Source organism: Canis lupus, chromosome 19, assembly GCF_048164855.1.
Source record: "Canis lupus baileyi chromosome 19, mCanLup2.hap1, whole genome shotgun sequence".
Lineage (NCBI taxonomy): Eukaryota > Metazoa > Chordata > Mammalia > Carnivora > Canidae > Canis > Canis lupus.
In genome coordinates, this window is record NC_132856.1 from 54,089,241 (window position 1) to 54,116,936 (window position 27,696).

General features: G+C 57.7%; 4 protein-coding genes across 13 annotated transcripts; 3 read left to right on the forward strand and 1 right to left on the reverse strand.

Annotated features, from left to right (window-relative positions):
- Nucleotides 1-2,262: 2,262 nt before the first annotated feature.
- RETN (resistin) lies at nt 2,263-3,749 on the forward strand. Its single transcript, XM_072787460.1, has 4 exons — nt 2,263-2,416; nt 2,575-2,699; nt 3,068-3,145; nt 3,472-3,749. The coding sequence occupies exons 2-4, from the start codon at nt 2,585-2,587 to the stop codon at nt 3,606-3,608; spliced, it is 330 nt and encodes a 109-aa protein (XP_072643561.1). The 5' UTR covers nt 2,263-2,416; nt 2,575-2,584; the 3' UTR covers nt 3,609-3,749.
- A 5,686-nt stretch (nt 3,750-9,435) lies between these two features.
- MCEMP1 (mast cell expressed membrane protein 1) lies at nt 9,436-12,116 on the forward strand. Its single transcript, XM_072787461.1, has 7 exons — nt 9,436-9,593; nt 9,907-10,047; nt 10,594-10,722; nt 10,938-10,988; nt 11,080-11,226; nt 11,519-11,581; nt 11,680-12,116. Coding segments are annotated over exons 1-7 (624 nt in total). The 5' UTR covers nt 9,436-9,502; the 3' UTR covers nt 11,682-12,116.
- A 735-nt stretch (nt 12,117-12,851) lies between these two features.
- On the forward strand, nt 12,852-14,822 carry TRAPPC5 (trafficking protein particle complex subunit 5). Of its 7 annotated transcripts, none has more exons than XM_072787462.1 (3): nt 12,852-12,925; nt 13,870-13,927; nt 14,208-14,822. In XM_072787462.1, exon 3 carries the CDS (start codon nt 14,220-14,222, stop codon nt 14,784-14,786), a length of 567 nt encoding a protein of 188 aa, XP_072643563.1. In that variant the 5' UTR covers nt 12,852-12,925; nt 13,870-13,927; nt 14,208-14,219; the 3' UTR covers nt 14,787-14,822. The 7 variants fall into 7 exon arrangements, with proteins under 7 accessions (XP_072643563.1, XP_072643564.1, XP_072643566.1 ...); XM_072787466.1 differs by having other exon boundaries at nt 12,884-12,925; nt 14,205-14,822; XM_072787469.1 differs by having other exon boundaries at nt 12,884-12,925; nt 13,870-13,900.
- Nucleotides 14,823-17,407: 2,585 nt separating this feature from the next.
- On the reverse strand, nt 17,408-27,458 carry FCER2 (Fc epsilon receptor II). Of its 4 annotated transcripts, XM_072787471.1 has the most exons (11): nt 27,309-27,458; nt 25,100-25,213; nt 24,004-24,129; nt 23,658-23,711; nt 23,031-23,093; nt 22,785-22,847; nt 22,600-22,662; nt 22,425-22,514; nt 19,742-20,130; nt 19,488-19,594; nt 17,408-19,275 (listed from the first exon to the last, which is right to left on the reverse strand). In XM_072787471.1, exons 2-11 carry the CDS (start codon nt 25,119-25,121, stop codon nt 19,137-19,139), a joined length of 1,116 nt encoding a protein of 371 aa, XP_072643572.1. In that variant the 5' UTR covers nt 25,122-25,213; nt 27,309-27,458; the 3' UTR covers nt 17,408-19,136. The 4 variants fall into 4 exon arrangements, with proteins under 4 accessions (XP_072643572.1, XP_072643573.1, XP_072643571.1 ...); XM_072787472.1 differs by lacking the exons at nt 25,100-25,213; nt 27,309-27,458 and adding an exon at nt 24,776-24,933; XM_072787470.1 differs by lacking the exons at nt 25,100-25,213; nt 27,309-27,458 and adding an exon at nt 24,737-24,910.
- Between the last annotated feature and the right edge of the window lie 238 nt (nt 27,459-27,696).

Here is a 27,696-nt window from a genome sequence, read left to right on the forward strand (position 1 = left end):
TGGTGGAGGTGGAGGCTAATGAGCCTTCTCTTGGTGTCTGTCTTCCTCCGACAGGCAAGGCAAAGTGTGTGAGGCGGGGTGGGGGGGTCCCCTTGCTCCCCACTACATGCACCATGTGTAGCATCGTATCTGGCACATAGTAGGTGCTCAATAAATATTGCCTACACGTTGGCCCTATATACACACGGTTGTATTTATTTATTTTTAATTTTATTCTTTTAAGATTCTATTTATTCATGAGAGACCCAAAGGGAAGAGGCAGAGACAGGCAGAGGGAGAAGCAGGCTCCATGCAGGGAGCCCGATGTGGGACTCGATCCCAGGACTCTGGGAACAAACCCTGAGCTAAAGGCAGATGATCAACCGCTGAGCCACCCAGGTGTCCCATATTTTTAATTTTTAAAGAAAAATATTTTGTTTATTCATTTGAGAGAGAACACATGAGCCAGGGGGAGGGGCAGGGGGAGAAGGGAACTGCTGAGCAGGGAATTCCATCTGGGGTTTGATCCCAGGACCCGAGCCAAAATCTAGAGTTGGACACTCAGGGGCACCTGGTGGCTCAGTCACTTAAGCGTCTGCCTTCGGCTCAGGTCATGATCTCAGGGTCCTGGGATCGAGCCCCAAGTTGGGCTTCCTGCTCAGCGGGGAGCTTGCTTCTCCCTCACCCTCTCCCTCTGCTGCTCCCCCTGCTTGTACTTTCTCTCTCTCTGTCAAATAAATAAATAAAACCTTAAAAAACAAAACAAAACAAAACAAAAAAACGAGTCAGACACTCAATCGACTGAGCCACCAGGGTGCCCTGCCTTGGTCCTTTTTAATAAATGGATTTGTGTTCTTCTCTGTGTCTGGATGCTTTTGCTCACAGTTATGTTGGCGAGAATCATCCAGACTGTTGCTTGTAGCTGCAATTGATCCACTGGATCTCTCATTCACACTCATTACTATTGACCAGGGGTGGGCAAAAATATTTTTTTTCTGTAAAGGGCCAGATAGTAGCTGGGTTCATCTCTGCCATCCATACCGTCTCTGTCACAACTTCTCCACTCTGGCACTGACCTACGAAAGCAGCCTTGGACCATCTGTAAAAAAGTGGGCATGGCTATGTTCCAAGAACACTTTATTTATGGGCACTGAGATTTCAATTTCATGTACTTTTCATATGTCACTAAGTGTTAAAATGTTTTTTTCCCCAATGATTTAAAAATGCTAGAACTTTTTGGCAGTTCCTTGACAAGTTAAACACAGAATTGCCATATGATCCAGCATTCCCGCTCCCGGATATGTACCCGAGGGAACCGAAAGCAGGGATTCAGAGATGCTCACACGTTCCAAGGTTTACGGGGGCATCATTCACAAGAAGTAGCAACAACAGAGCAGGGGACAGCTAACAGATGAATGGATAAACAAAATAGTGGTGTGTCCCTACAGTGGAATATTAGCCATAAAAAGGGATGAAGTTCTGACCCATGCCAGAGCACGGATGAATCTTGAAAACGTTACCCTGAGTGAAAGCAGAGACATAAAAGGATAAGCATTGTGTGATTCCACTTACTTGAGGTGTGAACAGACAAATTCATAAAACACAGAAAGTAGATGGTGGGACCCAGGGAGGGGGACGGGGAGTTAGTGTTTTGTGGGGACAGAGTTTCAGCTTGGAAAGATGAGAAAGTTCTGGAGATGGGTAGTGGGGATGGTTGTCTAACCATATGAGAGTGCTTAATGTCACAGGACTGTCCACTTAAAAATGGTTAAAATGATAAATTTAATGTGAAATGTATTTTGCCACAATTTTAAAAATCTGTGTGTCTTAAAAAGAAGAAGCAGAAAAACAAAAGATGTAAAAACCATTCTTAGGGTTGCACAGAAATAGACAGTGGGCCAGATTTGTCCCATGGGCTGCAAGTTTGTCACCGTCTGTTGCAGATTTTTCCTTTCAAAGAAAAAAAAAAAACATGCAACAACCATGATTTTATCCATTCTATTGTTGATAGGCATCTTGGTATGAACATGGTATGCGGTTCTCACATTCGGGTTATTTTGGTTGTGCTTGCATTCCCTGCCCCTGCATGCAAACTCCTGGTTCCTTGCCTGTCCCTAAGACAAGGGCTTCTGGAATCATCCCCCAGGCACTACCTCCTGGACCAGTCCCAGTCCAGATGTGAGATGGGTGGACTCTTGAATGGGGAAACTGTGGTTGTGGTGGTGAGGGTGGGGTGGGGGGGACAGAGCTTCCCACCCTGGGGGCCCATAGTGTGCCCTGGGGGCTTCCTCTTGGCCCGGATGTGGGATGGGAGGGCCAGGGGGCCAAGACCCTGAGCCAATACAGGAAGCTCCACATCCAGAAGCCTTAAAGAGGGAGATGTGGTTGGGGCATAATACCAGCGTCCAAAGTTTGGCTTGCTGAGTCCATCCAGAGGGTAAGTGACAGCTACTCTGCTCAGCCCAGAACCCCAGCCCCAGGGGCCCATGTCCCCCACAGGGACTCATGATTCCAGAGCCCACCCGCTCAGTAGGCCTGACCCTCTCCATGAGAAGGGACTGACCCAGCTGGGGGTGTCTTCATTCCCTCTTGCAGCACCAGCAGGATGAAGGCTCTTCCCCTCCTCCTCCCTGTCCTGGGGCTGCTGGCGTGTGGCAAGTCTCTGTGTCCAGTGGATGAGGCCATCCACGAGAAGATCCAGGATGACACCAGCTCCTTAAGTGAGGACCCTCGCTTCCAATGTCAGCCGGGGCCTCGGAGGCCCCCTAACCCCTGACATGCAGCAACCATCAAGCCAACCCCATCCAGAGCCCAACCCAACCCCAGCCCCCAACCAGCTCCACCTTTGGCAGAAGCTCCCAGTCCTCCTTCCTCTAAAACACCCAAGTCAAGACAGAACCTGGGAGTTGGTGGTGAGCTCCCCACCTCATGGCTGTCCACCAGAGCCTGGACCACCTGGGCCTTCCTCAGAAAAGTTTTCTGGCCCCCCTGCCTAACTCCAAACCACAAGGGCCAGGGCCACGAGAAGGGGGGAGGGGTTTCTTGGTATCACGGCTTCCCGGGCTTCCCTCCTTCCTCCCTCCCGCAGTTCTGGAGACAATAAGGAACTTTGGCCTGAGCTGCCAGAGCGTCACCTCCAGGGGGGACCTGGCCACCTGCCCGGCAGGTGAGTACAGAAGTTCCTTTTCCAGGCTCTCACTTAGGTTCCCAATACCCAGTAACCCCTTCCCCTAAGTCCAGCCTCTATTTCTCGAGTCAACTTCCCCAGAGTCCTGGTCTGCAGCCCCAGCCTTCCCCCCGTCCCAGCTCCGGGACCGCATTTCCTTAGCACACAGGGGTCCAGGTCCCCAACCCCCAGCCTCCCTGGCGCACGCAATCCAACTCCCATTCCCGGGTGTAGGAGCTCCCAGCTCCGCCCCCCTCCCCCCCCCCCCACCTCCCGGCCCGTAGCCTCCTGCTGGGGGGCCAGACTCCCTCCGCTCCCGCCCGCAGGCTTCGCCGTCACCGCCTGCGCTTGTGGCTCCGCCTGCGGCTCCTGGGACGTGCGTGTCGAGACCACATGCCACTGCCAGTGCGCGGGCATGGACTGGACCGCGGCGCGCTGCTGCCGCTTGCAGGCCACCGCCTGACGTCCCGGGAGCGCGGGGCGGGCTGGGGTGCGTGGCCAGGCCCGGAGGGGCGGGGTCAGACCGCAGAGGGGGCGGGGCGAGGCATCGGGGGCGGGGCCTGCGAGGGGCGGGGCTGGAAATAAACACTGAGAACATAGAAAATGGTGAGGGTCTGGGCGCTCTTTTTTTTTTTTTCTTTTTCTTTTTTTTTTTTTTTTCAAATATTTTATTTATTTGGGGGAATCCCTGGGTGGCTCAGCGGTTTAGCGCCGCCTGCAGGCCAGGGCGTGATCCTGGAGTCCCGGGATCCAGTCCCATGTCAGGCTCCCTGCACGGAGCCTGCTTCTCCCTCTGCCTGTGTCTCTCATGAGTAAATAAATAAAATATTTTAAAAATATTTCTTCATGAGAGACAGAGGCAGAGACACAAGCAGAGGGAGAGGCCGGGTCCCTTTGGGGAGCCCGATGCAGGACTGGATCCTGGGACCCCAGGACCACGCTCTGAGCCAAAGGCAGATGCTCAACCACTGAGCCACCCAGGCCCCCCGCTGTCTGTATTTTATGGGGTGTGGGGGACTGAGCTGCCGTCTCCGAAAAAAGTGGGGCACATAGACGCTGGAGGAAGGGGTGATAGGGCAGAGGAGGGGGAGCCCTGACTTTCTTCGGCCCATCCCTCCCCTCCCATGCGGTACCCCCACCCCCACCTCCTTGAACAAGGCCTCAACTTCCTCTACGGACACACTCAGGGATCATGACCTCCTTCAGGAGGGGAAGTGAGTGTTACCTTTGAGCCCGCCTTGACGATCACCCTCGGTTGTCTCGCTTTCTGGGAAGTCACTGGGTCATTCTGCCCCAGCCCCTACAATGAGGCTTCATTCAGGGTCTGGGTCTGGTTGGAACAGGGACAACCCCCCCCACACACACACACACTCCAGGTCTCCAAGCCCCCAGTAGCCCCAGGGTCAAGGTGGATCCCTGAGTCATCTCTCAGCCCAGAGCTCCGAGCCCCAACTTCATGGAGCAGCAGCCTGCAAGGCACAGGCAAAGCTGGGTGGTGGACAGGAAGCAATCTTCACAGGAGCCCGCTAAGAATTCTTACCTGAGGCTACGAACCACAAGTTCACGTTTTCACACGCGCAGCGCAGTTTCGAATAGTTAGTTACAACCTGCAGTACACAGAGCCACGCCGTCCTCCTGAACACTTGAATGTGAAAACGCAGGGCAGGGTACTTGTTTGCTCTTGGGTGTATTCTTGGCACTCAGAAGAGAGCATGCCACATAGGCGCACAGGAAGTGTCTGTTAAATAAATAACCACATACACACGTGGATACACCATCTAGGGGCACACACTGCATGTACGCACACAGTGACACATGGCCATGTGCACACACAGTACACAACCCGGTTACTATGGTCACACAGAGACCCACCATGCCCACAGACACATACATAGGCACAAGAAGGCACCCCTGGTGCACACAGGCGTGGCCATGGCAAGAGGAACGTGGACACATAGACACAGAGTCTCTTGCTTCCAACATCAAGTCCCCATCTCAGCCTGGATGATATTGGTCCCAGTCTGAATTCTGATCTGGACGATGAGTCACCTGCAACCCCTACCTAGCTTCCTGGGGGCACACAGATCCAGGTGATGCAGGGTCCAGTTGCCTAGGGATCCTAACCCAGGGGTCTTAAAATCTAGCCCTTGAGAGATGCGGACACAGATTTCAGGACACTCGGTGCCCAATCTTGAAAGGGACCCCAGAGTCAAATGTCCCAGTCCCCAGCAGCATACTGCATGGACTGGAGAATGGGTGATGGGGTGAGATCCTGGTTTTCAGGGTGTTTTGGAGTCTCCGGGAGGGAGGAAGGCGGTGGCAGGTGGTGCCCAAGACTTTCTTCTGCCCATCCCTCCCCTCCCATGTTGTGCTCCCACCTCTGCCCCCCGTGTGATGGCACGGCCCCGTCTCATCCTGGTAGCCATGAGCTGAGATCACAGACTCTCCTCTTGCCCCTGGAGCCTACCCAAACCCCAATTCAGAGATACCCCTCCTAAATCCTCCCTCCTAACCCCATTGTGGCCATAGGGTGGGGGTGGGACCATCCAGATAGAACTGTGTTGAGGAAGGAGCCAAGAGGGTGAGTCTAGAACCTTGCCTGTCCCGGTCCCTCACTGATGTGGACGAGGTGAGGGGGTTGCACTCCTTTGCCCCCAGACCCTGATCTGAATGCCTCTTCATCTCCAAGTCCCACTCAATTGTCTCCCTGTGTTTGGACCCCAAGAAGATCCTCTTCAGAGCCCTCAATTCCAGCAGTCTCCTGTCCCAGAGTGCACACTCGGATAACAAGCCCCTTCGTAAGCCCCCATTCTCTCACTTGCCAACTGTTCAGCCCCCCTGAGGTAGCCAAGACTCTTCTAGTTGCAAGTGCCGCAAACCCCACCTCAAGCTAGCTTGAGCAAAAGTAAAAGGAAGTTTCTGGGGGCGCCTGGCTGGCTCAGTCGGTGAAGCATACAATTTTTGTTCTCAGAGTTGTGAGTTTGAGCCTCGTGTTCAGTGTAGAGATTACTTAAAAATAAAATCTTAAAAAAAAAAAGGAAGTTTCTGAATATGTTACTGAGAGGCCCAGGGCTAAAGATTTATTTATTTATTTTATAGAGAGAGGGTGTGGCAGAGAGAGAGGAAGAGAATCACAAGCAGACTCCAATGCAGGGCTCAATCTCACGACCCTGAACAAGGACCAGAGCTGAAAGCAAGAGTCAGACGCTTAACCAGCTGAACCACCCAAGTGCCCCGAGAGGCCCAGGGTTAGAACAACAGATTCAGGTATGGGGGGATCTAGGTCTCAGGTGATGACTCCTGGATCTGACTCTCTCTCAGGTCTGCTTTCCTCAGTGCTGGCTTCTCTCTCAGGTGGGGTCTCCCCCATCACAGCTCCAGCCTTACATCTTCCCGGCTTGGGGGGGGGGGGGCAGAAATGCCTTTTTATCCTGTGTAATGCCACAAAAGTCCCAGGCTTGAGTTTCATTGGCTGAATCTGGCTATTTGCCCACCCCTGTGCCAAATCTTGGGTTCTGATTGGCTGGGCCAAGATCATGGCCCACTCTAAACCAATCCCTGGTTTATGGTTAGCTGGACTTGAGGCACATTTTCTTTCTTTCTTTCTTTCTTTCTTTCTTTCTTTCTTTCTTTCTTTCTTTCTTTCTTTCTTTCTTTCTTTCCTTCCTTCCTTCCTTTCTTTTCTTCTCTTTTCTTTTCTTCCTTTCCTTTCCTTTCCTTTCCTTTCCTTTCCTTTCCTTTCCTTTCCTTTCCTTTCTTCTCTTTCTTCTCTTTCTCTCTTTCTTCTTTCTTTCCCTTAAAAGATTTTATTTATTCAGTCTCCTCTTTTCAGGGACCCAGGACCCTCTGACCCTGGGGCATCCTCACCACCCCCCTCCCAGATCAAGAGGGTCTTAGGAGGCCAGAGGTCTCACGGAGGGCCAAGCAGAGAAGCCCATGGACCCAGAGACAGGAACCAGCATGGCCAGGAACGAGCAAAAGAGACACAGAGGCAGAGACATCGGCAAGCTCCCTGCAGGAAGCCCCATGCGGGACTCCATCCCAGGACTCTGGGATCACCATCTGAGCCAAAGGCAGACACTCAACCACTGAGCCATCCAGGGGCCCCCACACATTCTTTCTTAAAAGAAAATTGAGAGTGTTACCCCATGTCAAGGGCTGGTCAGGAAACCTCACAGAGCCCTCTCAGGACACTGCGATTGCTCACTTAGTTTCACAACTGCTATTTTGTCCAGAGGGCTGGATGGTCCTTGGTCTTAATTTCAACCGACCTACAGAAATGTGCAATTCCGCGCCCCACCCCCTGCACCTGTCCATCACAGGTGGAGCCAGCTGCCCATTGGTCCATCTTCTCTGTGACTGCTGCGTCACGGTCCAATCTCTCAATTGCGGACTTCTAAGATCAGAGAGAGAGGAGCTGCCATCTGATCACTGTGAAAGTCAGTCAAGACAAGATTGGCAATAGTTTAGAAAACAGAGCATTGGGCACCTGGGTGGCTCAGTGGTTGAGCGTCTGCCTTTGGCTCAGGAGGTGATCTCGGAGTTCTGGAATCAAATCCTTCATCAGGCTCCCTGGAGGGAGCCTGCTTCTCCCTCTGCCTACGTCTCTGCCTCTTTCTCTCTCTGTATCCCTCATGAATAAATAAATAAAATCTTAAAAAAAAATAAAAGAAAACAACATTATCTTCACCAAACCTTGGGGGACCATCCAAAGTTATCTCAAACTTAATCACATAGTTAAAAAGCTAAAACAGGGGATCCCTGGGTGGCTCAGCAGTTTAGCGCCTGCCTTTGGCTCAGGGCGCCATCCTAGAGTCGTGGGATCGAGTCCCACGTCAGGCTCCAGCATGGAGCCTGCTTCTCCCGCCTCCTGTTGTGTCTCTGCCTCTCTCTCTCTATGTTATCATGAATGAATAAATAAAAAATAAATCTTTAAAAAAATAAATAAAAAATAAAAAGCTAAAACATACTGACTTCTCCCACATAGAAAGTGTTTTAATTATATTTTACTTATTTTTTCCAAAGGAAGAGAACTGTAATCGTCTAGACCAGTGCTGTCCAGTATTGCAGCCATCAAACGCTTGAAATGTCCCATAAGTGCAAATACACGTTTGATTTTGGAGATTTAGTACCAAAAATTTTTAAGTGTCATCTACATGCTGAAGTGATAACATTTTGAGTATATTATGTTAAAAAAATACATCATTAAAATTAATTTAGCCTGTCTCTCTCTCTCTCTCTTTTTTTTTTTTTTTGTCTTTTTAATGTGGCTGCTAGAAATTTTTAAAGATGTGGTCTACATATACTTCTATCAGAAGGCACTCTGCTAAACTTAAAGAATTTCCTACCAACGTCTCAGTTTTAGCTCCAGTTTTCAAGGTCACAGACACAGAGAGAGCTCTAAGACACCTAGACAGAGTGCAGACATGCAAATGCCTGACTCTGGATATTTCTCTGGGGTAAACACATGTAGAAGGCTGCCAACGAGCAAGACACGGGAACATGTGAGCAGGTGTGTAACGGTTCTCGGGAGTGTCTGTGAGTGTGGTTAGGTGAGCAGGCAAGCGGATGAGAGTGAGCATTTCCAAGTGTTTCTCCGTCTGGGGCCCCGGGGAGAGGGGACACCATGTCCAGGGTTAGGGCAAGGTGTGGGTCTGGCCTCAGTCCCAGATGTGGGTGGACCTCCGGTGGTTGATCCCCTTGCCTCACATCCGTTCCTTTCCCCCATGAGGCTTTAGGGAAGTAGAACTTCTTGGAGTGGAGCTGAGGGGCGGGACTGGGGCAGAGAGTGGGGGAGGAAGATGTGGGAGGCCTGGAAATCCTGCCTCCAAGCCCAGATACCCCAAACCTAAAAGGTGAGACTCCCAGGTGTCACAGGTTCTCTCCTGAGAGGGGAAGGGGACGAGGTTCATTTGGGTAGACACATACACAGCTTCCTTTAAAGTTCTTGACCATCCCTGAAGATTTTAAAAATTTATTTATATTGAGTATAACTGACTTATAACATTGTGTAAGTTTGGGATGTACAGGTGTTCATCTGATGCACTTGCATATTGCAACATGATGACCGCCATAGCATTAGCTAACACTCCTATTGCTCGTTCCTGGCCATGCTGGTTCCTGTCTCTGGGTCCATGGGCTTCTCTGCTTGGCCCTCCGTGAGACCTCTGGCCTCCTAAGACCCTCTTGATCTGGGAGGGGGGTGGTGAGGATGCCCCAGGGTCGGAGGGTCCTGGGTCCCTGAAAAGAGGAGGCTGACCTCTCTTCCCCCTTCCCCCAACCCAGAGATTTCCTCATCTGCCATGACACCTTCCGGTGGGTGGGGATGTGTGTGGGTAAACTGACCCACTGGGAACCATGGAGTCTGAGGAAATCTACACGAATCAGAAGGTCGAGATGCAGGCAGCCTTCAAAGACAAGAAACAGAGGGTCCCAGCTGATAAGGAAGGTTAGGTACCCCGGGGTGATGGGGGTGGGGGTCGGGAGGGCGAGATTGGGATGGGAGAGGTAAGGGGCTGAAAGTGGGGTCACAGGGCTCCTACCCCAAAATATATGTGTGCATGTGTATCCCCCAAATGCTCCCACACACCCTCTCCACCTAACCAAGCAGCAGATCTTATTTTCCCCATTCCTTATCTTTTATCCCCAGAAATCTGTTGTGTGCAGGGGTTCAGTGAGCCAGGATCTCTGAGCGCCCTTCGCACCCCCACCCCTGCCCCAGAGCTCCAGGCAGGTTTCCACTCTCACTGACCCACCCACAGGTGCAGATAACCCTGACTATGAGAATATCACCTTGGCCTTCAGAAACCAGGACCAGCCAAAGGGCAGCCATTTACCACCCAAGAATCAGAGCAAGCAGCCACCTGCCAGGACACATCACACGGCCTTGGGAGGGGCCCACGGTAGGGCATCATGGGAACAAGGATCACCACGTGGAGGCCGGGGTCAGTGGTGTGGGGCTTGGTGGCACATGTGTTACAGCCGGGGGCAGGGGGGCAGGTGGTTAGCTTCGCAGGTGGTGATGATGATGGTGGTGGTGGTGTTGGTGGAAGTGTTGGTGAAGGTTTGGGTGATGGTGATGGTGAGGAGGTGACCATGTAGTAGATCACGAAGGAACCACCTAGACAGGGCCGATGACGGTGCTGGTGAGACCTGTTGCTGGGGACAATGCTGACAACCTTAGGCACCGATGTTGGTGGGTGTTGGTGACAGCTACTGCCGACGTTGTGAGTGCTGGGAAAGGGGATGGTAAGGGTGGGGGTGATGATGACAGCATTAGAGACGGCTGCTGGTGGCTCTGGCCAGGGTGCGTGTTAGTGGTCACAGTGGCTACAGGATTGGGAAGAGGGGGTGCAGGCGACAGAGCTTCTGAAGGTGTTAGAGTCAGTGGTGATGGCCTGAGTGGTGGTGTTGGGCCCTGGAGGTCACCTGTCCTGCCTCTACCCCAGTCCCAACCCTGTCTAGGCTGCCCTCAGACTCTGGCCAGCTCCCCCGTTGTCTGCACAGAGTCATCATGAGCCTGTACATGCTCCTCGCCCTGTCCTGCATCATTCTCTTAGTCTTGGTCCTCATGAAGAGTGAGTAAGGTTTTTGTTGTTGTTGTTTTGTTTTGTTTTTCCGTGGGGGGCTGGGGCCGTGTGGAGGGTTCCTCAGGAGGTGGGAAGGCCCAGTGTTTCCACCCTGGTTCCCTTCTCCCTCGTTCCTCTCCCTTCCCCCACCCTTGTTCTCAGGACTGCAGAAACAGGGGTTCCTCAAGGGTTTTTCTGCCTCCCCCACCCCTCCTCCTGAACAGATCTGGAGATGTCCCAGGAGTTGCTGGCCCTGAAAAGGGAGCTCTGGAATGGTGAGGGCCGGGACCTGGGGGAGGCCCAAGGGGGTCGGGGTGGGGGTAAGGAGATCAGCAGTGATACAGCTACGCCCACTGCATGCCCCAGTGTCCGTCTCGGTGCAAGAGTGCCAGGAGCAGCAGAATCAGGGCTGGAGCACCGTCCGGCAGCTGCTGGTGGAGGCCAAGCGTGACATTTCCATGGTCGGGAGAAATGCCCAGCTTGCGAGTGAGAAGGTGAAGACGCTGACAGCAGGTGCCTTTGCTGACCTTCGTTGGGTGGAATTTGTCTCATGTTGGGTGCTGGGAATTGGGGGAGGGGACTTTAGGGGGGTCCCACTCCCCAACCCCCAGTGCGGGAGGGTTTAGAGGCATGATGGATGTCACCTTCTGAGTCAGTCAGTCCCATTTAAATGCTGCTGGGAACGCCAAGCACACGGGCTCTGCAGCACCCCAGGGTAGAAGTCGGGCAGGGAGGGGGCTTCCGATAAAGGTGGGGGTCTTGTGTGAGACCCCACCCCAGCTTTCTCCTGTCCTCCTGCTCCCAGACATAAGCCATATCAAGAGTAAGTTACAGGAAATCTCCAAGATGCTGGAGAAGCCAAAGCCATGTAAGTTGGGGCTGGGAGAGGGATGAGGGAGCCAGATTCGGCCCCAGTTTCTCTCCTGGGGGAAGGAGTGGCCTGACCTGGGTCTCCATCCCACGCAGAGACCTCAACATAGGCGAGGACATCGAAGCCCTGGCTGCAGCTTGGCGGACGGGGCTGCGCCTCCCAGTGAAGATGGCCACGTGTGTGCACCACGTGTGTTGTGAGCCTAAGGCGTGACACAGTGGGTGGCTGTGTCAGCAGGGACCACGAAAGTGTGTCAGCGTGTTGTTGGCAGCATGTGTAGCACCGTGAACGCGTGTGACTGTCCTGTGGTATGTTGTGTGTAAATGTGTCACGGCAGAGCCGTGGCGGGGGCACCCCACGTGTCACTGTAATTGTGGGTGCCCTGTCACTACCTGTGTTGGTGTGAACAGGTGTCTGCCAACGAGCGACTGAGGATGTCACGGAGGGGGTTCGGAGCATGTACACATGTATGTCCATTTGTTCCCGCGCTCACGTTGTGTGATTTGTGAAGATAAAGGCCGATGGAAAAGAATGTGGCTTTTGGGTCTGGAACTGGGAGCATCTGGGGGCTTTGGGGACCTGGCGGGGGAGGGTCCGGCAAATGTTGGGGCGCGGGGAAAGCCACACAGTGAGCACGTGGACATGATCCCAGGAACCCTGGGGGACGAGGGCGTGCAGGATCAAGGCCGCCAGGGGGTCCCTGTGTGTCCCCGGACGCGCACCCAGCGAGTCACCGAGTCTCCATGCGGAGATGTGTGCCCAGGCGGGTTTGGGGCCGGAGGTGCACAAGGTCTCCCCGCGTGTAGGCGCCCAACATGTGCCCACGGGCGGAGCTGTGTTCCCGAGTGTCTGTGCCTCTGAGCGTGTATCCACGAGCGCCCTAAGCCCCCGGCTCACGGATGTAGGTCCCTCCCGAGGACATGTGCCCACGGGCAAGCGCGTGTCCCCAAGACGGGTGAACGCGCGCACACGGGCATGCCTGGGCCCCTAAGAGAAGCCGCGCCCGAGAAGACACGTGTCTCTAGGAGGAGAACGTGTCCCGGCGTAGGTGTGCCCCAGGACAAGCAGACACAGGCCCGGGCACACCGGGGCCGCGGAGACAGACGCGGGGGCCCACCGTCAAGCGCGTGCCCCGAGCAGGTGACCCTCCGCGCCGTCTGAGCGGAGCCAAACCCCGCTCGGGCGCCCCGGACACGCGCGCCCCCAGGCGGCCGCTTCTGGAATCTCCGCCAGCGCGCGCGCGCCCCGCCCACGGGCCCGGCCGGCCGCCGCGCCTGCGCACTCAGGGCGGTTTACGGCGCCGTAAAGCAGCTCGGCCGAACCGACGGCCGCAGAGTCCCGGTGAGCCCCCGCCCGCCCGCCCGCGCCCCCCGCCCGCGCCCCGCCTCCCGCGGGCCTGGGGATCCCGGGTCCGTCCCCTTCGGCCCTCGCCAGGGGTCCTTGAGGAGGGCGGGCCCCTGCCGGCCTCCGCTGCCTGGCTCAGCACCGCCCCCTGCGTCTCCGCTGGGCCCTCCCGGTGTAGACGGCCGCGCCCGGGCGCGTCTTGGAGCCCCCGCCCCGGTGGGCCCATCCCTCTCGTGGGCCGCGTTGGGGGCAGCCCCAGTAGCCCCAGACCCTTCCGGCCTCTGGCCGCTTCCTGCGTCATGGGGACGGGGATCCCGCTCCTCCGCCCCCCCGTGACGGCGGCTTCACGCACCCGCGGGCGGAGGCTGCGGGGCGGGGCTGTCTCAGCGCCCTCGGGGTCCCTGCCCCGCCGCGCACCGTCTCAGCGCCCCCTGCACCCCCAGGGTTTCTCCCGCGGCCCCTTGCGGTCTCCAGCCCCACCCTCCACGGGCTGGGTGCCTGGGACTGCAGGCTGGCGCCCCCTCCTGGCCCCCCCGCGCGCCCCCTCCAGGCCCCCCCCGCGCCCCGGAGCGCGCCGGCCGCCTCTGCCGTGTCTCCCGCCGCCGCGCACGCAGGTGGGCGGGTTCCCGGCGCCTTCTCTGAGCCCCCCGCCCCCCCACGCTTCCTTACGAACGAAAGCCCGTCCACGTCTTCCAGGAGGCGAGCTTCGTGCGTGCCAGAGGGGCGCTGTCAGAGCCCTTTCCTCCTGGTTTGTCCCCCAAGCCCCAAGCCCTCCCGGCTGTTGCCTTCACCTGCGGGAAGTCCGCGGGGGCAGCTGGAGGCTTGCGGGGTGGGGGGGGGAGAGTGCCTGAGACTTCTCACGGCCCCCCCTCCTTGTCCCCTCCGTGCCCTAGGTCTGATGCCTCCTCCCCCATGCACTAGTTCTCTCGTTGCTCCCACAGGTGGCAGAGGGGGCGCGAGGGTGCTTTTCACGTAGGTGCAACCACCTGGAACCCTAAGGTTGGATGGCTTCCGGTCCCCCCCCTTCTGATCTCCCTCTTGGGGCCCCCCTCTTCCCTCCAGCCCAAGCCCCCTCCTCGCCAAGGGTGTGAACTTACTAATTTCCCCATTTTACTTCCCTGGAAGAGGCGTGCTTTATGTACTGGTAGATGCCCCCTCTCCTTCCCCTTTCTTTTTTTATGTGGAGGTCGGCCACGGAGCACGGAAAAGAGGGTGGGGGGAGCAGGGCTCCTTCGTGTCCCCCCCGCGCCACCACACATGTCTCCTTGTGTCCCAGCAGGGCGGCGGAAGCATGGAGGCGCGCTTCACGCGCGGGAAGTCGGCGCTGCTGGAGCGCGCGCTGGTGCGGCCCCGCACCGAGGTGAGCCTGAGCGCCTTCGCGCTGCTTTTCTCCGAGCTGGTGCAGCATTGCCAGAGCCGGGTCTTCTCCGTGGCCGAGCTGCAGGCGCGCCTGGCCGCCCTGGGCCGCCAGGTGGGCGCCCGCGTTCTGGATGCGCTGGTGGCCCGCGAAAAGGGTGCTCGGCGGGAGACCAAGGTGCTGGGTGCTCTGCTGTTCGTCAAGGGCGCCGTGTGGAAGGCGCTCTTCGGCAAGGAGGCGGACAAGCTGGAGCAGGCCAACGATGACGCGCGCACCTTCTACATCATCGAGCGGGAGCCCCTCATCAACGCCTACATCTCTGTGCCCAAGGAGAACAGCACGCTCAACTGTGCCAGCTTCACGGCGGGCATCGTGGAGGCGGTGCTCACGCACAGCGGCTTTCCCGCCAAGGTCACGGCACACTGGCACAAGGGCACCACGCTCATGATCAAGTTTGAGGAGGCCGTCATAGCCCGGGACCGAGCCCTGGAGGGCCGCTGACCCTGTGGGAGATAAAGAATGCAGAGAGCCCCCTTCCCACATGTGTCTTGTGTCTTGTGTGTGTGTGTGTGGAGGGGGGCGGGCTCACAGATCCATTCATGGCCTTGACCCAGGTGCCTGCCTCAGGCTGGTGAGGGAGGCCAGGATCCAAGCATGTTTATAATACCTCCGAGAGGTGGGGGTGGGCTGGGTCCCACCAGCCCCGGCTTACAGATGGGGCTGGGGGAGGCCAGGGGCAGTGTGGGAGTAAGTCTGCAGAAGGACAATGCTGATCTGCTCTGGAATCACAATTGGAGGCCAGGCTGGAGACGAGGGGATGGGGGTGGAGGGATCAGACTAAGTAAGAGACTCCTTTAGACCAGAGGCTGGCATACTTTTTCAGTAAAGGGCCAGATAGTGACTAGTTTATGCCTGGCAGTCTCTGTCCAGCTACTCTGCGGTGTAGACTGCAGTAGGTCAAGGATTGGGTGTGGCTGTGTGACTAGAAACCGGGCAGAGGGTGGTCGCTGACCCCTGTTCTAGACGCTTCTCAAAGTGTGGTCCGGGACTGGCAGCATCAGCATCTCCTGCGAGCTTGTCAAAACGCGGACCCTCAGGCCCACCCCAGGCCTGCCAACCGAGAGTCTGCATTCTAGCAAGATCCCCGGGGGATTCCTGTGTATCTTATTTTGAGAATGTCCTAACAGGGGTGGCTGGACACCAACACCCCCCCGCCCCCCCAGTTTCAGATTCTGCAGAAGATCTGGGCAGACTGAAGATTTGCATTTCTAACAAGTTCCTAGGAACTGCTGATGCTCCTGGGACCGCACTGGGGGAACTATGCCTCTAGAGACCTGGGGAAATGGGTGGGCTCACTTCAGAATCATCTGGGTGTCTGAAGTTAATACTGATGCCATGTGAGCACATTTGTGTTCCTTGTTTGTGATTTTATTTTATTTTTAAGGATTTTATTTTTAAGTAATCTCCGCTCCCCCGGCGAGGGGGGTGGGCACGGGGGTGGGGTGGGGTGGGAGGGCTCACGAACAAAACTCAACCCTGCGCAGCCCTGGTGGTGCAGCAGTTTAGCGCCTCCTTCAGCCCAGGGCGTGATCCTGGAGACCCAGGATCGAGTCCCACATCAGGCTTCTCCCTCTGCCTGTGTCTTTGCCTCTCTCTCTCTCTCTCTCTCTCTGTCTCTATGAATAAATAAAAAATAAAAAATATTAAAAAAAAAAACTCACAACCCTGATCAGGATCAAGAGTCAGGCAGGCATGCTCTACCGACCGAGCCAGCCAGGTGCTCTTGTGTGTTTCTTGTTTAAAAAGTAAAATTTGACACTTAAGGCCACCCTTCTTTTCCCTTTGGCCCACCACCCCCTCTGTGTTCCTGATCACTTCTCCTCCCCAGAGTAAATCCTGCCAGACTTTTTGAAGGGAGATTTTTTTTTTTTTAAGATTTGTTTATTTATTTATTTATGATAGAAAGAGGCAGAGACACAGGAGGAGGGAGAAGCAGGCTCCATGCCGGGAGCCGGACGTGGGACTCAATCCCGGGACTCCAGGATCGCGCCCCAGGCCAAAGGCAGGCGCTAAACCACTGAGCCACCCAGGGATCCCTTTGAAGGGAGATTTGTTCAAATTTCCTTCCTCTCCTCAGACTTGAACAAACCTGGTGTGAAAGAGAATTTCAGGTCCCCTCATGATTTATGGAGTTTATAAAGGGGTGGGGTGGATGCAATCTTTCCGATGCTCTGTGATGCATTGTGGAGGCCGGCAAGATGTGGGGAGACCTGGGAGGTTTCAGTTATTCCGGCGAGGGGCGAGGGGTGGGGTAGGCTTCTGCACATAGCAAAGAAGATGAGCGTCAACAGCATAAATAGAACTGTTGAGAGCACCTACCATGTGTAGCACAGGAGATGGTCATGGGCAGGAAATAGCTGTTGGTTGGGGGAGGGAGGGGCCCCGAGGGAGCTGGGGGAAGGGGTGATCTGGGTGGCAGTCCGAATTGGGTGAGGGGGCAGTGTCTAGGAGGCCAGCCAGGATTAGAGATTTGGAGTCTGGGAGGGCAGGGATGGAAGCCGCAGGCCTGGAGGAGTGAGCCGGGGTGTGTGGGGCCCGAGAAGCCAGATTTCAGCAGGAACTGTAGGAATCTTGGGGTTTAGCAGCCTGAGGTGTCCTCAGAGACCCTGGAGAGGGGCTTCTGGGGCCTGCTGGGTGGGGGTGGGGTGCTAGTGGCAGGCAGGAATGGCCCAGCCAGCTCCATCCTGAGGCCTGGCAGTGAAGGACGCCAGAGGGGAAGAGATGGGTGGGTCCCCAGGGAGGCGAGCTGGAGAGCTTGGAAGCTGGGAGAGGGCCTGCGGTCTGTTTCTCCCTGCTGAGGGTGGTTAGGGACCTGTGGATAAAGGAGGTGTGGAACAGCGATGGGACCGGGGTGGGGGTGGGGGGGTTGTGGCTCTGACCGGCTGCTTGGGGCCACAGATGGCGTGTCTGCTGAAGCCCCAGAGGGGTGGGCGGGGTGGGGTGGGGTGAGGAAGAGGAACCCAGCACCAGCCCTGCGAACCAGGCGGGCATGAGGCCTCCCCTCACTTAACAGACCATGAAGCGGGTTCTGGGAGAAGAGGTCATTTGCTCGTGGAGACGTGTTCATTTTTCGGCAGCTCTTTATTGAACACCTACTATGTGTCAGGCGCTGTCGTCCCAGAGCAAAACAAAAGCTCCCTCCTCGAGGCTCACATTCAAGCCCCAGGGGGACGGAACACACAGAGCGGTGGATGATACATTTTCTCAGAAGGGGAAGAGTCCAAGGCGATCAAGTAGGGCAGCATAAAAGGGATCTGGAGTCGGGGTGCAGTTTTAAACGAGAGGGGGGAGGAGCCCAGGATAGCCCTCACTGAGGAGCGAGTGGGGGGAGGGACATGTGCAAAGGCCCTGGGGCAGGAGCAAGCCTCCATGTGGAAGGGCCAGAGAGGAGGCTGGGGCTGGCGGAGGAGAGAGCGGAGGTGAAGCTGGGGAGACAAGGCAAGTCGCAGGGGATCTGCCATTGCAAAGCTCCCTATGAGACTCTGGGTTTGTTTTTGTTTTCCCCTCAGAGGCAGAAGGAAACTTCTGGAAGGTGTGGGGCGGTGAAGAAGGAGACTGAGGCAGGCTGGGATGGGGGCTACTCCAAAGCGGTTGCCGGAGGCGGTGGGAAGTGGGCAGATTGTGCACAAGGCTTTCCCTGAAGATTCGGAGGGGGCAGGGAGGGAAACAGGTGCTGCTTGTGACCCCAATGTGGTCTGGGTGGCAGGGCGGGGCCGGGAGTCCCCTTTAGAGAGCTCAGGGAGACAGTTCTACTCTGGCCCAGAGTTCAGGGTGGGGCGACTGGAGGAGGCACAAACGGGGTGAGCAGGGGGTAGACAACAGGGGACCTAGGACTAGCCCTGCCCCCGCCCCTCCCTGGCCGCAGGACTCCTAGGTGCCACTGCGGCGCCCTCCCCAGCCCCCTGGCCTGGCCCGTGACTCCCGGGTCCCGCGCGGTCCAGTGTGGGCCCCTCCTCGTGGATTCCCCTCCAAGGGGCCTGAGTATCACGAGCACATCTCTGGTTCCTTCTGCTTTTGCCAGGAATTGGGGTGGCCTGCGATATTCTTGAGGGTCTAAGGGTGTTCTCTGCTGTATCAGACCCCAGAGTCTTCCTCTCCAGCCCTGTCTAGTAAATGCTTCTTGAAATAAAGTGGCGGGGGGGGGGGGGGTCGCTGGATAAAGGTGGCGAAGTACAAATACCGCTTCAGTTGTTCTGGAAACTCAGAGGTGGCCTCAGGCACCAGGTTCTGGAGCTCCCAGCTCCCATATCTGGAGACCAGAGCCAGCGAGGCCCCTGAGAGGGGGCCATCCTCGCCCCATTTTATCGACATGGGCTGGCTGGGGAGCCTGGCTGGGGGGTAGGACCCCGAGGCTGCATCTAGGGAGGCCGGGGCTGGGGTGGGGGTGTGGTTGACTCCTGACTCCAGCAGAAGGTGGGTGGGCCCCACCCAGGAGTCTGAGGCATCCACCACTGCTCCCCGGAAAGTTCTGAGGTGGGTACTCCGAGCGCTTGAAGGCAGGGACGCGGTGACAGCCAGCCGGGCTGGGCTGAGGAGCAAGGGACGGGCCCTCTGGGGATTGGCAGGAGCTGGGGTGTGTCAACAGCCCTTCTCCCATTTGGGCGCAAGGAAGTGTTGCCGGGACCTTAACCCCAAATGGTGGAGGGTCCTCAGAGCCCTGCAGGGGGGCCTGGCTGTACCTGGGGAGCGACGGAGGCGGTGCACCTGGCAGGGCGGGCAGGGGGCCGTCGGGGTGTGTGTCTCGGAGCACATCCCAGCGAACCCCGGGGTGCCGAGGCGGCCGGTGGGCAGTCAGCACGTGGCCAGCCGGTCACACACCCAGCCGTCCAGCGAGCTGCCGCAGAAGGCGTCATTCCACTGCCCCGAGCCCTGCATCATCACGCAGTCCTCGCCCTGGCCCCCGTTGTTGGGCTCCCCGGGCCGCCAGTTGCTGGAGCAGAAGGCTTCAGGTCAGAGGACGGAGTAGGGGGAAGGAGCCCCACTGCCTTCGGCCTAGACGGCTGGGCCCTCCCACCCCATCCCTGGATCCCCATCCTGGATCCCCATCCCAACTCCCTGCGTCCCCTCGCCCCCACCTGGCTCTGCCCTCGAAGCCCACCATTGCAGAGAGGCACCCCCTCCCCCTACGCCCCCCCTCCTCACCTATAGTTCAGGGGGTTCTCGTCCATCCAGATAAACTCCCCCTCTCTGTCCAGGTCCCGGAGGCCAATCCAGGTGCCCTTCTTGTTGGCATACCTGGCCAGGAAGTCCTGGGGAGCAGGACGGGACTGGAAGGGCTGGGGGAGCTGTGCCCGGGGCCCTCCCACCATGCAGGAGGTCCAGCTGGGGATCCACAGCCGCCCCCCACCCCCCTCCCAGCCTGCGGGCCCCGCCCTCTGCGCAGGGCCCAGGCGCACCTGCTCCTCTTGGCTGTGGATGCTGGCCAGCCGCCCTTGCAGCTTGCTGCAGGCAAACCGGGCCTGGATCCACTTCTTGGGCTCCTCGCCGAAGTAGTAGCACTTCCTCTGGAAGTTGAGCCACTTCTCAGGGCACGTGTTACACTCGGAGCCTGGGGTGGAGGAGAGGCTCAGGGGGGCGGCTGTGGTGGGCACCGTGGCGGGCGCCGTGGCTGGTGCCGTGGCTGGTGCCGTGGCTGGGACCGTGGTGGACACTGTGGCTGGCACCGTGGTTGGCACCGTGGCTGGCACTGTGGTTGGCACCGTGGCTGGCACTGTGGTTGGCACCACGGGTATGGTAGACAGAACAGGTGGCAGCGTCTCTCCTGGAGTCACCCTTGGGGTCCGGGCTGAAAGCACACCCACCCAGAGCCAAACGAGGTCTTGCAGGCTGCCTTCCGCCCCGGAGCTCTGGCGCTGATGTGCAGGGGCAGCCCCGTGGCAGGAGCGCCTCAACGGCTGGCACCATTGCCACAAACACCCCCACCGGACCGGAGCGTCTGCTGCTGCCACCGTCATCCTAAATACCTCTTGGCTGGCAGCACTTCAGCCCCTGCCAAGCTCCATCCTCACAAAGAGGCCAGCAGCGCAACAGTCACCATCGGCATCCCCGTGTCACCAGCTCCGTGGCTGGTGGCACCTCAACCACCAGTTGTGGTTTGGCATCACCGCAGATGCCTTCACGGTCAGAAGCACCTCAACCGCCAACACCGTGGCGATGAACGCCACGACCGTCAGCGACATGACCACAGGGATCCCGGATTGCCAGCAACCGGTCCTCACTGCCGCCGCCACCACGGCCAGCAGCACCTTCCCCAACACCGCGCCAGCCACGGCTTCATCACCGTGCCGACTCGCTGAGGCCGAGATGGCCAGCGCCACCTGCCCCGTGTACGGTCCCCACCAACAGCTCCCGTAACAGCCCCAGTCACCATTGCTGTGACTTTGTCTAGTTGAAGGGATTGATCAGGAGAGGTTGAGGAGGGGGGTTCCTGGAGGGCTAGGTCCTCCCGGCCTCGACCTAGGGCCACCTTGGTCTCCGTCTCCTCTTGCCCCCACCCTGAGAAACTCTCCGGCATGGTCGCCACCACCCAAGGCTCCTAGTGGGAGGTTAAACCCACTGTTACTAGCTTGACTCACTCTTGATTTAAAATAGATTTTTTTTAAAAAATAAAAAATAAAAAAAATAAAATAAAATAATTTTCTTGGGGCACCTGGGTGGCTCAGTGGTTGAGCAGCTGCCTTTGGCTCAGGGCGTGGTCCTGGGGCCCTGGGATCGAGCCCCACATCGGGCTCCCTGCAGGGAGCCTGCTTCTCCCTCCTCCTATGTCTCTGCCCCTCTCTCTCTCTCTGAGTCTCTCATGGATAAATAAATAAAATCTAAAAAAAAAATAATTTTTCTTGGAATGATGTGCAGAGAGGGCTCCAGAGCTTCGGTGGAAGTTTTTAAGGGGCCAGGGGTCCATAACCCCTGTAAGACACAGAATTGGATGTGCTTCTCACACATGAGCCAGTGACTAGTACGTGGCCCTGGGCTCTGGGGCGGGGGCATTAAAACAGGCAGAGAGTATCTCTGGGCACTTGAAGAAAATTCTGATGGGGTGCCTGGGTGGTCCAGTCGGTTAGGTGTCCGACTCCCGATTTCTGCTTGGGTCAGATCTCAGGGTCGTGAGATCGAGCCCGGCGTCAGGCTCTGCGCTCAGCGTGGAGTCTGCTTGTCCCTCTCCCTCTGCTCCTCCTCCCCCTCTTGCTCTCTCCCAAAGAAAGAAGGAAATTAAATCTTTGGGGAGAAAAGAAAACTTTGAGGAAGGTGCCCTGGCTGGGTGTGGCGTAGTCAATCGAGACACAGCCCTGGAGCTGGGCTCAGACCCCAGGCCACCCCAGGGACCGGAGGGGAATTGGAAGGTCATCCGTCGCGGTGAATGTGATCCCGACGCCTCCCCGGAGGGACCGCAGCCAGGTTTCTCGCTGGGATTCCCACAGCCACACAGGGTCCCGGGGGACTGCTCTCCATCACACCAAGCACAGAGCCTTCCTCTTCTCTTTGCCAGTTGGGGCAGCTGGGGCTTCCCAGAAGTAGAAAACCCAAGATCAAGGGTGGGGGTGAGTGTGGGGAGGACTTCAGGGCAGTAAGACTCAGGTTCCTATCCCAGTTTCAGGGCACACTGATTAAATGTCTGCTCTTCCTGCAGCCTGTGGGGCCACCCTCCCTGACCCCCCTGGCCGCCGGCATCACCCCATCGCTGCAGAGGTCACCCCCCCTGCCCGGCTGAGTCAGATAGTCCTCCGGGAGGACTGCGGCTGATGGCATCATACTGATGACTCGCCGCCGAGCCACGATGGGCAGAGGAGAGACAGAGGCAAAGAGAACCCAGAGCTGGTAAAGGGAATGTTTTTACCTGGAGGAGGAAAAAAGTGTTGGAGCCGCCCCGCACCCCCGTCCCCACCTGCTCCGGGTCCCTGGAGGGAAGCAGCTGGCCTCAGAGACAAACTCTTGTGTGTCCCCCACGGACCCTGCCACACACACATAAGCACACACCCATCCACGTTGTCACGTGTGCACACCCCATCACATTCAAATATGCATCACCTCACACCTGTGTGGTCACACGCGCGAACCAACACACCATGGGCACAGACTCACCGTTGGACACGTGTAGCTCCATCCACAGCTTCTCCACCTCCTCCTGGAGTCTCTCCAGTGAATGCAAGGCTGTGCTTCTCTCGTTCAAGCCTTGGGTGATTGGGTGGGGGACAGTGGTCGGAGAATTGCGGCACCCCCCCTCCCTCCCCACCCCCCATTCCCTCCCAAGACTCACTCTGGGACTTGAGGTTGTTCAGGTCCGAACGAAGTGCATCCAGGTTCTGGGAGAGCTCAGAGTCTGATGGGGGGCGGGCGGGGGGCTGGGGTCAGGGTTGGGAGTCCGGGAGCCCAGGCCTCAGCCTCGTGGTCCATCCCAGCTCCAGGGGGCTCCAGGACCCCCGCCCCACCCCAACCTCTCACCCTGAGCTTTCATTCTCTTCTGTTCAGCTTGGATTTCCTTCATGTCCTGTGACACCTGGGCAGCTGTTTGCAGGGGAGGGGGCTCAGTGGCAAGCAAGTCCTCAGGGTCCTCTCCAGTCTCCCATCCCCCCAGCCCTTCCCCCTCCCCCATCCAGCCTTTGGCAGTTCATGGGTGGTCCAGACAAGTTAATCCAGGTTTCCCCACCCCCACCCCTTTCCTCCCAGACCCAAGCCAACATCACTCACCCTGGGATTTCTGGGCCATCTGGTCACCGTTGTGTCTTTCCAAGTCCTTGGAAACCCGAGAGACTGGGGTGACAGGAGAGAAGACGCGGCCTCAGGAGCCAGGAAGGCAGGTTCCTGAATCCCTCCCTGCTCCCTGCCACCCCCTCCCCAGGGCAGGGCCCCCCTCCCACAGTCACAGTGCCTAAAGCCTTTCGTTTTTCATTTTTGGGGCGAAAGTACTCAGGAAAATGCAGACAAGAATAGAAGGAACACGTGCACACACCCCAAACCCCCCCACCCGCTGCTGCCAACCCCAGAATGAAACGTAAAAGCAGCAGGCATTTCTTGAAGGCTGGTGGGATGATGCAGGTCTAGGCGCTTCACAAGTCTTAGTTGGTTTCTGCCCCCAGAACCCTGAAATGATGCCCATTTCGCAGCTGAGGGAACCGAGGCCTGGAGCAGTTCCAGAGCATTCCCTCAGGCACTTCTCAGAGTCCACTTGCCCCCCAGAGTCCCTGGGTTTTCACCCCCAGGGGAGGGGGCAATGCAGGCTGACCCTAGTTCCCGGTGGAGCCCAGCCCTTCTCGCACGTCCCACAGGGGTCAGAAGCAGGACAAGAGCCCCCCACGACCCCCGGCCCATCCTTACCGTTCTGGGCGGCGGCGACCTCCAGCTGTTTCAGATTCTGTACAGTGTCCCTGTCTGAGGAGAGAAGAGGAGAGAAGCCGGGTTTCCAGGTACCCCCGGGTGCCCCGCCACCCACAGCTCACCTGTCAGCTGGGGATGGATGGCTTGGAGGTGTGGAAAGGGTGGGAGACAGGGGTGCTGGATGGGGTGGGGAGGACGGGCTTGGGGGGGACCGGTGGGGACGAGGTGGGAGATGTGATGGGACAATTGGACTCCAAGGGGTATGTGGGGCTCCCCAGGGTCTGAAAGTGGGCTCCTGGGAGGGGACACAGGAGGGAGGCCGCACGGGGCCCGGGGGCGTCCTCACGCCAGAAGAGGAGCAGGGTCAGCAGCCCGGCCCACAGCATGACAGTCACCAGCCCCAGCAGCGCCAGCTGCACCCCGGGCCTACAGCACCGCCGTCTTCTGGAAAACTTTGGGAACTCTGCTGGGTCTGCGGGGAGCGCCAAGGGGTGCAGGGCTTGAGACTGGGCTTGGCTGTGCCCGTCCCCCCAGCACCCGGAGCCCCTAAGTCCTGGGAGCCTGTCCAGGGCCCACACCCAGGCAGCGGGCCTCAGTGGACCCCAGCGTCCTCTGCACCTCTTCCCTGCAGGCTGCTCCATCACGCCCACCAGTGAGCACCCCAACCCTGGCTCTGCCCATCCCCGCATCCCCGCATCTGCTCCTCTGCCCCGTCCAGCCCCATGTGGTCAGCAAGCCCGACCTGGGGCCGGGCCAGTGTCCAGAAAGGCAGGTCCAGGGCAGGAGCAGAGACCCTCCCTCCTCCTTCTCATCAGATGGCTGACCCGCCCCCCCCGCCCAGCTCTCACCTGTGACCCTCTTCCCATTTTTGGGTTCGGTTACCCCCGCACACACCCATGCTAGATCTCCAGCCTCACGCCCTGAAAGCTGGGTCCTCCCTCCCCTTGGACCACTGGCCCTCACCCTGGACCCCTTCCCCAAACAGAGGACCCCAGGGTTCAGTTCTTCCCGCAGCCTTTTCTCTGGATGTCACACCCCCTGGGGCCTCACCCCAACGCCTGGGTCCCCCAAGACTCTACCTTGTTGCCCCACCGTGGGTCCGGGCCCCCTCCCCTCACCCTGGCTGGGAGGATCCACCATGCTGAATTCCACTTGTTCTCAGTCCCCGTTCTACTTGGCTTCCAATTCTATTGGGCTCCCAGCACCCCAGCTGAAGCCGTTTTCTTGTTGGAGGGCGTTGAGTCAGGGAAGGGAGGGGCCTGCGGCTTCCTTCTCCTGCCTGGCTCTGTGCCCAGAAGGCCAGTCAGGGCTCACCTCCCTCTGGCCCCTGGCTGGGCCTTCTTCCCAGAGAAAGGCCCAGGAGCCCCTCTCCTCCCCCCGGGTGGAAGGTAGGGGGTCAGGCACTTGGTTTTGCCAGTGTCAGCTCCAGAGAGTGCTCTCACCTGAGTATGAATGTTCCTCCATGTCAACTGTGCTTGGATTCCCCAGTGACGGGCTGCTCACCACCTGACAAAGCAGTCCGCTCAACAGGTATAGCTCTGGCCGGGATCTGGGTTCTAATGAGCACGAAGGCTAGATGTCAGGCCCAGGACAGCATCTGGGGCCTGAGGAGCTCAGAGACCATTGCTGATTTTGTTTAGTCCATGGCCAGGAGTCAATGTTGCATTTAAATGGGAGATGCAGGGGCACCTGGGTGGCTCGGTGGTTGAGCGTCTGCCTTGGGCTCAGGGCGTGATCCTGGGGTCCCGGGATCAAGTCTCACATCGGGCTCCCCCACAGGGAGCCTGCTTCTCCCTCTGCCTGTGTCTCTGCCTCTCTCTCTGCGTCTCTCATAAATAAATAAATAAATAATACATAAATAAATACATAAATAAATAAATACATAAATAAATAAAATCTTAAAAAAAAATAAATGAGAGTTGCTGCTGGTATGGGGAGGGTCACTAGCCTGAGACCAGAGGTGGGCGCCCCAGAGCCTGTTACACACAAGGTACCGAGCAGGTGCTCAAATGTGGCAAGTGATTAAACCTCAAACCCAATTTCCTCATCCATAAAATGCCATCATTAATAATATCTATGCCGAAGGTGGTGATGTGCTCCTCCTGGAGGTGTAAAGTGCTGTGAACAAGGCCTGGTACGTAGCACCAGACATAGAGAATCCGCCTGTCGCTATTGCTGCCTGTGCAACCTTGGCCTGGGGCCCAACCTTCCTGAGCCTCAGTGTCCCCTCAATAAAATGAGAGTGATGATCGCACCCAACTCAGGAGATCGTGGTAGGATCAGATGAGATGATGACGTATGTGAGGCTTTCAGCGAGGTGCTGCACGCACACAGTGGGTCCTCAGATCCTGAGCCTTTAGCAGGCACCTGCTGTGTGCCGGGTCCTGCTGGGAGGTGCAGAACCTCCGCCACCAGACCTCAGCTTCCTCCCCTGTCATTGTGCCCAACGCATCTGTAGCGTCTCTTGACTTTGGGGCTCCCGGGAGGCTCAGTCGATTGAGCGTCCAACTCTTGGTTTTGGCTCAGGTCACTATGTCAGGGTCGTGAGATCGAGCCCCGAGTTGGGCTCTGGGCTCAGTGGGGAGTCTGCTTGGGATTCTCTCCCTCTTCCTCGGCCCGTCCCCCCAGCTGGTGTGCTCCCACCACCCCCCTCTCAAATAAATAAATAAATCTTTTAAAAAGTCTCTTTACTTTAAGGACTGTGCCAAAGGCTATGGGTCTGGAGGTCAGATGAGCCTGGGGGTTACGGGCTGCCTCTCCTGCTGTATGACGATGGGCAAGTTGCTTCCCCTCTCTGAGCCTCGGGGAAGTAAAGACATGCGGTGGCAGGCTCTGATTAATGGCAGCTCAGACTGGGTCTTTCGCCATCGTGGAAGAGGCCAGAGGTGTCACCATCCTGCAGCCTAACCTGCCTGAACCCAAGCTGGACAGACGTGGAGCTGAGTCCTGGCTTCTCCCCGAACCAGCAACTAAGTTTGCTCATCTGTCGACTAGGGGTGACGGTGCCAACTCCACTGGATGAAGAACAGTGTGGCGTGCGAGGGCCTGGCGCACAGGTATTCAGTTAACCTACTGGTGGGGTGCTGGGGAAACTGAGGCACCGAGAAAATCATTTGCCTATGTCACACAGTGGTAGGTCTGGGGCTTGAAGCCAGGACGTGTGACATCGGAGCCTGTTTGCTCAACCACCTCGGGGTATGACCTCTTGGTCGGTGTCTGCCAGCAAGTGCCAGGGCGGCAGGGTCCTGACGCCAGGCCGTCTTTGTAACACCAGAGCACCCACCCCTGCTTACGGCCTTCTGTGGCCCTCCACGGCCCCCCAAGATCAGCCCCCGGTGCGCCCACCCAGCCCCTCTGTCCTTCACACTCATGCCAGGCGCTGGCTTCAACTTCCCCAACCCGGGACCCTGCACGTCCGGTGACCCCGACCATGCTGCCCCCTGCCCACCCCTCACGCAGAACTCCTGCTCATCCCTCAAGACTCAACCCGGAGCTCGCCTCTTCCAGGGAGCCCTCCCTGTCCACTTCCCAGCGCCTGACCCAACACACACACGCATGGACGCACGCGCGCTGAGGGTCATCTGTGTGCGCACACGTTCCCACATAGACACGCAGCCACACACTCACACATCACGCCTACCACGCACTCACATGAGTTGTGAGCGTGTCGCCGGCCCGGAGGGGCTGACCCGAGAGGCTGGCGGGGCCGCAGGCCGTGGTGAGCCGCTTAACCTGAAGACACGATTTCTTCTGAAAGCGGACCCACCCACGGCTTCTATTTTCACAGGCCTAATTATGGGCTCACCACCTGGTTAACCACGTCACACGCATGGCCTCCGCTGGTGCTCCCCACAACCCGGTAAAGTCCGGACTATTAATATCTCTCTCCATTGCTCAGGTGAGCAAACGGAGGTTTGGAGTTGCCTCCCCCCTACATTCCCGGAGTGCTGCGGGAAGTGAGTGGTAGAGGGGGGACTAAATCAAGGGGACTAAATCATCATGCCACTGCGGTGGGGGGGCGGAGAGAGAGAGAGAGAGG

Coding starts and splice junctions, on each gene's coding strand:
- MCEMP1 (XM_072787461.1), top strand. CDS start 9,503: ATGGAGTCTGAGGAAATCTACACGAATCAGAAGGTCGAGATGCAGGCA. Junction 9,594..9,906: donor GGTCCCAGCTGATAAGGAAG/GTTAGGTACCCC, acceptor ACCCACCCACAG/GTGCAGATAACCCTGACTAT. Junction 10,989..11,079: donor GAAAAGGGAGCTCTGGAATG/GTGAGGGCCGGG, acceptor TGCATGCCCCAG/TGTCCGTCTCGGTGCAAGAG.
- RETN (XM_072787460.1), top strand. CDS start 2,585: ATGAAGGCTCTTCCCCTCCTCCTCCCTGTCCTGGGGCTGCTGGCGTGT. Junction 2,700..3,067: donor GGATGACACCAGCTCCTTAA/GTGAGGACCCTC, acceptor TCCCTCCCGCAG/TTCTGGAGACAATAAGGAAC. Junction 3,146..3,471: donor CCTGGCCACCTGCCCGGCAG/GTGAGTACAGAA, acceptor TCCCGCCCGCAG/GCTTCGCCGTCACCGCCTGC.
- TRAPPC5 (XM_072787462.1), top strand. CDS start 14,220: ATGGAGGCGCGCTTCACGCGCGGGAAGTCGGCGCTGCTGGAGCGCGCG.
- FCER2 (XM_072787470.1), bottom strand. CDS start 24,797: ATGGTGGATCCTCCCAGCCAGGGTGAGGGGAGGGGGCCCGGACCCACG. Junction 23,094..23,657: donor GGTCGCCGCCGCCCAGAACG/GTAAGGATGGGC, acceptor CTGTCACCCCAG/TCTCTCGGGTTTCCAAGGAC. Junction 22,663..22,784: donor GAAGAGAATGAAAGCTCAGG/GTGAGAGGTTGG, acceptor GCCCCCCATCAG/ACTCTGAGCTCTCCCAGAAC.